Source organism: Lissotriton vulgaris, chromosome 1_1 (assembly GCF_964263255.1).
Source record: "Lissotriton vulgaris chromosome 1_1, aLisVul1.2, whole genome shotgun sequence".
Classification (NCBI taxonomy): Eukaryota; Metazoa; Chordata; class Amphibia; order Caudata; family Salamandridae; genus Lissotriton; species Lissotriton vulgaris.
Genome location: NC_141685.1, coordinates 1510018272 through 1510028811, shown reverse-complemented (window position 1 = coordinate 1510028811; position 10540 = coordinate 1510018272). Strand labels below are relative to the sequence as shown.

The 10540-nt window shown below is 43.7% G+C and overlaps 1 protein-coding gene across 1 annotated transcript in view; it reads left to right on the top strand.

Annotated features, from left to right (window-relative positions):
- The first annotated feature begins 899 nt into the window (after positions 1-899).
- LOC147750729 (ADP-ribosylation factor-like protein 8B-A) overlaps positions 900-10540 on the top strand; it is a 221725-nt gene continuing 212084 nt past the window's right edge. Inside the window, exon 1 of the mRNA XM_086967418.1 lies at positions 900-1111. Within this exon, the coding sequence (XP_086823544.1) occupies positions 989-1111 (123 nt within the window). The 5' untranslated portion in view covers positions 900-988. The remainder of the gene's footprint in view (positions 1112-10540) is intronic.

Here is a 10540-nt window from a genome sequence, read left to right as displayed (position 1 = left end):
CTTTTAGCCTGGTTATCCTAATTTAGACTTCAAATTATAAATCAAATAGCTGTACAATATCGGGAAACGACCTTTACATCGCGGTGATTACACAGCGATGCCAAATGTAAAAGGGTAGTTGGTAAACCAAATACTTGTTTTTTCAGCCTTCTTTCACACTCTCCTGTTGTACCCCAGCAATATTGTAAATTGGAACAAGTAAAAAAAAATGCCTTCACACTTTTGAGTCAGCAAAATGAAAAGTAAACACTGTTAAGAACGTTCAACTACTAGCCAGGACATTTGTCTGACATTTGACGGCATATCTCGGAGAAAGCATCAACTGTTGCAAAATCAACACGCAAAGGCGTCTTTACTGATAATCTTAAAAATTAACGTTAAGGTTATGTGGGGTGTGGGCGAGGGCTAACATACTCCTTCACACCTAAGTCCACTGCACTGCCCTGAAAACATGCAACACCCTCGAAATAGTCTCGACCCATTAGTATCAATGGGACCAAAAACAAACCTCCAAAACCACTCGATCTCACTACCTTGGAAACCTAACATATGTGGATTACTGCACCAAAAATAGCCTGCTATGAAAATTATTATTTTATGTCACAGTTTTAACAACAGACACTAAACATAGACAACGAGCTCTATTGAACTCACTTGCCAGGATGCCTTACTTCCGCAGTGCTCGGAAGAAGCGTGGCGTCTCGAGCGTGCGTTGAAACGCATCCAGGGCACGCATTAGGAATAAATCATAGTAAAATAATGTAGGTTTTCCAACAGTACCCCGGAGGCGTAATTTCGGTATCACCCGGGTACTAAGCCCTGTCTGTACCCCGGGGGTACCAGAGGGAGTTAAATTCCGCTTGCAGTCGCGTCTCGAGTTGTTGTCTTGTGACGTGTATGGTCATATGACATTTGCTGCCTGAGCTGCGCTTCCCTGTAGCCCCTATTCTGCTCGAGCTCTGCGGGCGCTTCCCTTCCCACCGCCGACATGCTGACCCTCATCAATAAACTGTTGGACTGGTTCAAGTCCCTATTCTGGAAGGAAGAGATGGAGCTTACGTTGGTGGGGCTTCAGTACAGCGGCAAGACCACCTTCGTCAACGTGATTGCGGTAAATTTAAGGCAGGGTCGCTGCCACCATGATACAGCACAGTTATATTCACAACCCGTGTTCCCGTTTACACTCCCTCGCTTTTCTTCCGTGGGTCTCTGGAATAATGCGTGGTGCAAGAATAGGAGCTCAGCCGCCCTTCCTGTACTAAATCTGATTTTATTTCCCCATGTCCTAAGCTGCTCAATTCCTCCCTCTTCCTGACAATTCTACTTTTTCTGTTCCACCTTTCAAATCGTTCCTGACATCTTGTGCCTTTCTCTGTCATCCTGTTCCCATCTCACCCTTTTCCAATTCCACCTTTCTCTAGGTCTGTGCCTGGGTAGTTCAAATGGTTCATTTTCCCGTTGCATTCTGGTACGCGTAGTTCTGAATTTGTCATTGAGACAGAGGACTACAATTAGCAGAATACAAACAATAAAAGATCCAGAGACGAATAAGCTATTCGGGATTAGACCTAGTCCGCACTGTTGTACAGTATTCTACCCACATATCCACTGTTCTTGTTCCTTTTGCCTATACCCACCATTTACATTGTTACCACGTGCTATGTCTTTCACCGTTTCCATTTCACAGTTCAACTCTTTATTCTATTTATTTCATTCGGCTCCCACCAAACATTTCGCCCTAATTATCCTGGTTTACATTTGTCCTTTCGCACAGGTTTGGACTGGAATGCTCGAGTGCCCCTGTCAGGATGCTTGTATTTACTTACCATCCTTAACTTCTGTTTTTGCTTCCTGTACCTGTTGCTCTTGACCTTCAGTGCCCTTGTTTGGAACGTTTTTATGGCCTCTTTTTGTATTGTTTACATTCTTGGCTTATATCCATCTCCACCTACATATTCTATAGGTGTAGGTACCTTTTTCCGTAGTTATGTGGTGAGTGAAAGCCCAACATCTGACAAAACAGGCTAACTATTCATATAATGATAATTCCAATAGTAAAAGAAAACCTCAGATTTTGAGCTGTCTTTCTCTCTCGGTTAATCTTGGGACGCTGTTTTCGATGTTTGTCCCGTTTCTCCGCAAAGAGGTGAGGCCCTCTTCCCGTCACGAGACCAGGCGAGCAGTCTTGAAATATAGTGAGTTTTGTTTTTTCTGTAGGCCTCTGGGTATTGCGAAAGATTATCTGGGAGGAAGGTGGAAGTGTGAGTGTTGCACTTTTCAAGCTTTGCCTGCTTTGAAAACGAGGGACAGCAGTTTTCACCAAGTCTCGAAATATTGCAAAGTTATTGATTACTTTGCAATGACGCATTGTATGCTACAGACAGTAGAGATGCGCATTACTTTTGCTATTTAAATATTGTGGTCCGTTGTTGCCAGTGGAAGACACTCGCAGTAGAACGTGATAGCATGAAGAATATCTATGTTACTGACCGAAACTCGAGAGCCTAAATGGCATTTTCAGTGAAAGATTGGAACGCAGGCCCGGCTCGAGGAATTTTTATTTGGGTGGGCCAATGGTGCATTCGGGTGGGCCACTCGCGGGGTAGGGAGAGGGGGCAGGCAAGGTCACACGGGGGTCACAGTGGGGTGTTTTAATTTAATAATATATATTTTTTTAATGTAGTTTACCGGGTCCCAGGTCTTCTCTGCTCCTGCCCAGGATGCAAGGAGCCAAGCTCCCTCCCCAATGGTGCATAATTCCAGTGGCCCTGGTTATATCAATATTCCCCAGCAGGCAGCAGTTAATGGCTATGCTGTCTGAACAAATAAACTATGATGTAAACATTTTCAGATTCGCTGGTTTTGATTGAAAGGGCTTTATTTTTTTTCCAAGGAAGGAGTACATGATCAAACATTTGGTCTCTCAGGAAAAACATAACAGTTTCTGTGGTGGCCCTCCGTTGACTGAGGTAACTTAAAAGTTACACTGCAGTGGCACTAGGGCCCAGGAAACTCGCTGCCAACGGCTTCTGCTAACAAAGCCTATACATTAAATGCCACATCTCAAAGAGGCAGGTAAGGTGGAGGTTGGTTTCTGGTTCAATTCGGAGTTTGAGATGGGAGGTTGGTAGAGCAATGAGGATGCCTTGCCAGAATGAGTTGGAGTCGTGCCTGCCATCCACTGCGAGGAGGGAGGGAGCAAAACCCTGTTTATTGCCCCCATCACTTCCTGTTCCAAGGGGAGTGAAAACTCTGGCCCGCACTAGCAGCATCTCCCGTGGTGAGGCCTCACTGTCATACCCTAAGGCAGTGGTCTTCAAACTTTTTTGCACTGAGCCCCCCAAAGCAAAATGTTTTGAAGTCGGGGGCCACATACAATACTTTATTCCAAGGATCGGGAAACTGAAGAGGCAGGGCTGAGCGCAAAGGCAGAGCTTTTGAGATCCTATCATGGATACTTTTTTGTAGCTCATAATCCACAGTAAATGTGAAACATATGATAGGGAAAATCATCAAACAATATCAGAAATTGACAAAAAAACTGTTCTCTCCATCATTTGGTTCTTGTGAGCCCCTCCCACTCCTGGGCCCCAATGCAATTGAACTTTCCGCACTAATGATAGCTGAGGGTCGAAGTAGCCCTTTACCTCATCTGCCTCTTTCACAACGTACCGACCATGGGTATCACTCTAATCTTGAAACAGGTTATCCATCCCTTTTTTGGTTTAACGTAGGGAGGACTCGTCCCAAGGGCATTGGGAAACTTTAAATAAGTACCATTTACATTACACAAACACAAGTTCATATTAATTTATTTTATATATTTTTTTATTTTAGGCACTAGACTATTAAGTGATTTGAGTTGAGCTGACAGGAGGACCTGAACTAGGTTCCAAAGTAGGAAGCTCTTGCCATTAGGACACCACTCCTCCCTTTTAGAAATGAGCTCCAACGTGCTGCCCACACCTTTTCGCAGTAAAGGTGCTCTCATCTCTCTGTGAAACGTCCTTCGCAAAGCTTGACTGGTCACCTTACCTTTTTGCTATATTTGGATATTAAACCAGCATTAATGAGGTGAAATCAATGCCCAGATAGTTTTTACCAAAAGACAAAGTAAAAAAGTAGATGCATAATAAAATGTTCTGTATAACCCCACATAATTTTCCTTTTCTTGCCACATAATTTAGTCAACCCTGCCACATGGTTTGGTCCTCCCCTGCCGCATAATTCCAGTGACCCTGGCTTTAATAGGCCTCTCATGACACTGGACCCTATGCAACTGGTTAAGCAACACACATAAAAGCAGCTGAGGAGCTAATATATGCTTTGTGATGCCAGAGTGCTTTTTACCGCAGGCATGGAACGTGTAGCTCTATAAATACACTAGTTACTATATCCCACTGTGAAAACCAGGATTCAAATCGGCGACTCTCTGGTCAGACACATAAATCTGCAGTAATTGCTTTAGATAACAGAGGTTTATAACGTAAGAGTATATTTTCCCAAAATTCGTTTCATTTGCTTTGTTTTTTCATTTACTGTGTGTGCGCACTTTTTATATATGCAATTATATGAAGATGAAAAATTATATAGTTATTAGCCTATTGTGCTTAGCCTTGGGCCCCGTCTCCTTACTCACTGACAGTGCCCCAGGAAACACTCAGAATTACAGGTGCAAACTTTTTATGCGGTTTAATTTCTGCATATAAAAGAAGACATCCTGTGAACTCACCAGATAAACGTCGACCCTTCCCGGCTATCTTCATTTACAATTCCTTCCTTTCAGACGCAGTTGTGCCTCCCTGGGAATGCAGTTGCAGACCCCCAGGGAGGTGCGCTCCACCGTTTGAAGACCTGTGACCTAAGGCCAGGGCCGAAGCTCCCACCACATGCTGTGTCTGCTGGCTTTGGCCCATTGTCATTCTATATGTGACAATGGGCCGCGATAATCTGTGCTGGGCTGCGCAGAGGCTGCAACAGCCTCTTGACTTCGGATCAGGAGAGCCAGCCTGTACACTTGAGGGGGAGGGAGGACGGCTCACATCAAGCCTAGGGCCAAGGCTCATGTTTGGGTGGGCCAGGCTCATGTTTGGGTGGGCCGGGTGGGCCTGGCCCACCCGGCCCACCCTCTAGAACCGGGCCTGTTGGAACGTTTGGCTATTTTTAATCATCAAACATAAAACGCTTCTACAAATGGTTCACTTATTTTATTCAGTTGTCGCTCATTGTGTACACTTTTTTAAATTTATATTTTTAATTTAAATTCCTTTAATAAACCTCCAGAACATTTATAAACTGATGACCCAGTGAACCCTTACCACTAACCTCCTGAAGTTTATGCCACTCAGTGCATTGTAGTTTGTTTCCGAATCAAATCCAGAAAGGTGTCTGTTTCATTGTTGGATCTGTAATAAGTTGACGAATGCCAGCCTGAAGCCTGTTTTTCCTGGCAAATACAATCTGATTAAATTCGTGTTTGCCTTATCAGATAAGATTTCCCTCTTCTTCTATTCTATACGAGATTATTTCACTTTGATTTAAACTGAATTGGTGGGTTTTCTTCTTTTTTTTAATTTGTGTGGTGGGTGGAGGGGCAGGGAGTGCTGTGCTGGAGACTGTTGTCATGTTGACCTTCAAGTTCAAAGTGTTTTTTTTGTTGTTTTTTTTAGGTTGTTAGACAAACCCCTTAAGCTGAGTGTGTGTGTACATATATTTCACTGGCACCACTAGCTTTCCGTTGAAGTGCTTTTGTTTCTTTAATAACTGTGGCTCCATTAGATGAATCTATACTAAACGTTCCACAAAAGCTTCACTCAGTTCAGATTTTTCATGGAAAGTTTCACACAGATACATCAAACGTTGGCCAGGAAAAGAGGGGGAGGTGGCAGAGCTTGGATTTGCCATCTTAATTCCCATAGGAAACTTTGCTCTCTGATACAGGAAAAAAATCCTGTTCAGAAATACTCCAGATGTGGCAGAAAGTTAGAACTCTACTCAAAGTGTGCTTTTCAGTATTTGTCATATATATCCATTCTGTAGTTCTTGAGAAATGTGTGTTTATAAAGGTGTTTGTGGTGGTTATAAAGGGGTTAATGTCCTAACAAGTTAGCAATATCTAGACAGTTATGTAGTACAGCTCGCCTGTGGTACAGAATCCCTATATTCTGTAGGCAGCTAATTTTATACTTTCAGGTGACCTTTTTTGCCATCTCGACAAGGACTATGATCCTCCCTATTGAGGTTTAATTGAGGAATTAATCTCTCTATTTCTCTCTCTCTCCCTCTCACCCTCCCCACTCATAGCTGTGCATTTATTAGCTCATATATTTTCCAACATAGCACTTGTGATCCCTTCTTCACCAATATTGCTGTTTTGGACGGACCATTTTATGCTGCCTTTCTGGCTACCTGTTAACATTTTATCGGTCCATAATGCCCAGGACCACATCTAAGCAATTTCAGCAATGGTCAGAACATCTCTTAGAGAAGATAGTGTCTGCTTTTGCCACAACCTCTCCCTGTTAACAGGAGATATGCAGGCGAGACTCCACAGCTGAATCCAACTTCAAAGCCTGAATAAAAAAGGCCTTAGATTAAGTCACACCACTGTAAACCTTTTAGGGACTCTGGAGGGACCCCTTCTCCTTCTTGGTTTACGATGAACTTAGCTGAAGTAAATTGTTTTTGTGGGAATGGCACACCTATTACTTGTCTAAGGGCAAAGATGGCTGTGAGATAGCTATCAGCAAATAACTTTCAGCATGCCCATCAGCGCTTTGCTACTAAAATTGCCATTGCCGGCAACTCACCTAGGGAAACGTTTAAGATTGTATCAAGCTTTTCTCATTCTACTACATGTGCACAACCTGCCCCCAACACACATGATTTCTGTGATAGGTGTTCATCCTTCTTTACAGATCAAATAAACAAATGATATGTAACTTTCAAATCTCAATCACTGTCTACTGCTTTGGAATGTTGGGATAATCTTGCTCAGACAGTGAATGGCACCTCACTTGGGGCCTCCCAATAACTATCAAAGTCAGACATTTATCTCAATCACTGTCTACTGCTTTGGAATGTTGGGATAATCTTGCTCAGACTGTGAATGGCACCTCACTTGGGACCTTCCAATAACTATCAAAGTCAGCAGTTAAAGCTGCTTTATTGCCCATCGAATCTTGCTGTTTAGTTGCCCTTTGTCCCTTCAGAGTCTTTGTTCAGTTATCTTTTCCTTCTGTCGCTCAACTCGCGTCACTGTAGAGTACCTCCATAGAATTTTCCACAGTCTTACTTGACTGGAAACATGCTCACAATTTCTTTGCTAAAAAAAATCTCATAAAATATAATTTTTTCAAACTATTGCCCTATCTCACTTCTTCCATTTTAGAAAAGATTATTAAGAATCAGCTCTTTATCTTAAGTCTAATTCTTTTTTCTATTTCCCTATTAGTTCGACGTTTGTGCTAACTACAGCACTGGACTAGCTCTAGTGTCTGCCACTGACAATCTTGGAAGGATTATTGCTCGGGGCTTCTTGACTTCCTTGGTTATCCTGGGTTTATCATCTCCTTTTGGAAGTGTTGCACTCTATTCTTATAGAACAGCTTCAGGGTACAGGAATTGATCAGTCTGCTCTGAAACGGCTAGTGCAATTTCTCTCTGCCAGAACCCAGTCAGTTTGCCCTGCCTCTTTACTCTCCCTCGATATACCCTGAAACAGAGTCTTCACAGTGATCTTCTTTGAGCCCCACTCTCTTTAATGTTTATATGCATCAATTGGCAACCTCGTGCGATCTTTGGCTTTGATGTGCTATTGTATGATGACCTCCTCCCTCTAATGCTCCCTCCATCGTGAAAACCAGTTTTCAGGCATTGTGTGCAGTCTCTTTATGGGTGCACTCTTACCACTTGAAAATCGAATAAGACCAAGGTGCTGGGTAAACAGCCCACCTGTGCTCCAGAGAGTGGTGGCCTACTACTTTAGGTAGGGAGCCTAGCCCTATCTATCCATGACATATCATGCTTATCTTATATCATCATCTTTATTCTCCATCTTAAAAAGTATCTCTAAGTGCTTCAGAGTCCTTCCTCTGGATTGTCGCACATCTATGATTCATGTGCTCATAATCTCTGGTCTGTTCTAGCACAACTACAGAGTACAGAATGTGGCTGCAGGATTAATCCTTGTGTTTTTTAAAAACATTTTTTTTATTTTTTATTATCCTCATTTGCGTGCATGGCTCCAATCTATCCAAACAAAAACTGCCTCAGAGCAGAAAATCAGGCAGTGCCTCTGTACTGTCTCAGCGTCAGCTGGCAGGGATAGCGTAGGAAGGATGGCGACTAAATCCCAACAGTAACTGCTGGCAAGCCATGAAACTCTGACGTAAGGGCTATTTTGTTGGTCAATAGTGCCCGAGGTACCAGGGCCCCAAAAGCACCGCTACGTCCTGTAGCAGAACCAGAAGGTGAGCCATGTCTGCATTAATCATTGGACCTGGGGGAAAAAAAAAACCCTGGCTCAACGTGACCACTCCAGCTGATTCCAAAAGGCTCTCTTTCCCTGATTCCCTCCCCTTGCCAGATCGAGTTTTGAGATCTGGAGGATTGAAGAACGCCATTGATAAAAAGTGGGTGGCAAGGCGTCCTTCCAGTGTCTGCAAATTTCCCTGCGAGCCGCCAGAATGGAATAGAACACCAGGTTAGAGGCAGCGCTGCGGGACTTCCCGCTCAGACCAAAGATGACTAGGCCCAAATCTATGGAGATGTGAAAATCCAGTATCGAGGACAGTTTGTTACTTATGGAATCCCAGAAGGAGGTAATTTGCAGACATTCAAAGAACATGTGAATATCAGACGCCGCCTCCAGACCACATCTTGGGGAAGAGACCGGACCTGTCAGGGAAAATTTTGACAGCATCTGCGGGGAATAGTAAGCCCTATGCATTGTAAATAGATGGTTCCTTCGGAGCCAGGCTGGTTTAACCAAGTCCCACAGCACCCTACATGAAGTTGTCCAGAGTTCTTCCACGTCTTTTCCTGGCATCGACTCAGCCCACAATAGCGTTGGGAGACAAAATTTGCCATCTGCTTCCTCTAAGATCATCTTATACCAAAGCAAGATCTCCTTCTTTACAGGGGGTTTGTCCACCAGACACGCCTCTAATTCACTCCCTCCCCCTATAGGTAAACTGCTGTTCCGTGAAGACTGTGTACGAGATGCCTGAGCCCAACTTGAGATTTGTAAATATTTGAATCTTGAGAGTCTCGGCCCAACTTTGTTGACCAAGTAATTCCATGGAAATAGAGATCCATCAATAAACAAGTCGCCCCAGGATACAATTCCCACCTCTTTAAGTGGTAATGCTAATGCATCTTCCGCCCAGGCTGGGGGCGCAGGTAAATCCCATATTGGAGCTCTGCTTGAGTGATAGCCTAGTTTGATCAAGTGCCTCACTCTGTACCAAGTATTGGCCATCCCCTGTAGTACCTTCAGCTTTATTTTTTTTTAAAATTTAGGGTATCCGAATTTAAACAAGAAACTGCCCTGCCCAACTCCCTCACAGCTCAGCAAGGTGGAAAACATAAGGCCCACGCCTGTCTCAGTAGGTGTTTTCAAAAGCATTCGTGCATGTGATAACTGAAATGCCCATGCGTAAGCCTGGAGGTCTGGGCCCACCAACCCGCCCTTCTCCCTGTGACGCCTTATCTTTTTCCAAGCAATTCTTGGATTCTTGTTGTTCCAAATGAAAGAGGAAATCTCGCTCTGCAGCTTTGAAATTAATTTAGGGTAAAAAAAACAGCGGAATTGAATTAAATAAAAAAGAAACCTCTGGCAGTATAGACATTTTTACAAGATTTACCTTCCCCAAAATGGTAAGAGGGAGGTGTTCCCAAGCTCTCATCAGTTTTCTGCACTGCGCTGCTACTTTAGCAAAGTTTGAGGAGGCTATCAAATTTATATCTTTGTCCATATTAATCCCCAGGTACCGCAAGTTAGCTCTTGATGTTTCTCTGTGGGTTTTTAAGTTGACATTCCATGACATTGACTCAGTTTTGGAGGCATTCACCTCATATTCTGAAACCTTTCCAAATTCCAGGGCTAAATCTATAACCGCTGGGAACGCAGTATTAATGTCTGGGGAAAAGATCATAATATCGTCTGCGTAGAGTGCCACTTTTTTGACCCAATCGCAATAAACACAAGGTTTAATTAGTGTGTTTTCTCTTAATTTCTGCGCGAATGGCTCTATATATGTCGAATAACAGGGGAGACAGGGGACAACCCTGTCTCGTACCCCTCGTTACCCTAAATGGCTCGGATAGGCCCCCATTGATCAGAATTGAGGCTGAAGGGCTTCTGTAGAGCAGATCTATTGCTCTGCGGAACTTGTCCCCCACATTGAATTTCAACAAGGCCGCCGACAGGTATAACCAATTCACCCTGTCGAAGGCCTTGGTGGCGTCCAACGTATGAACCGAGAGGGGCAAAGCTTCCTTCGTCGCCACATCTATGGCGCCTACAAGATCGTAAGTG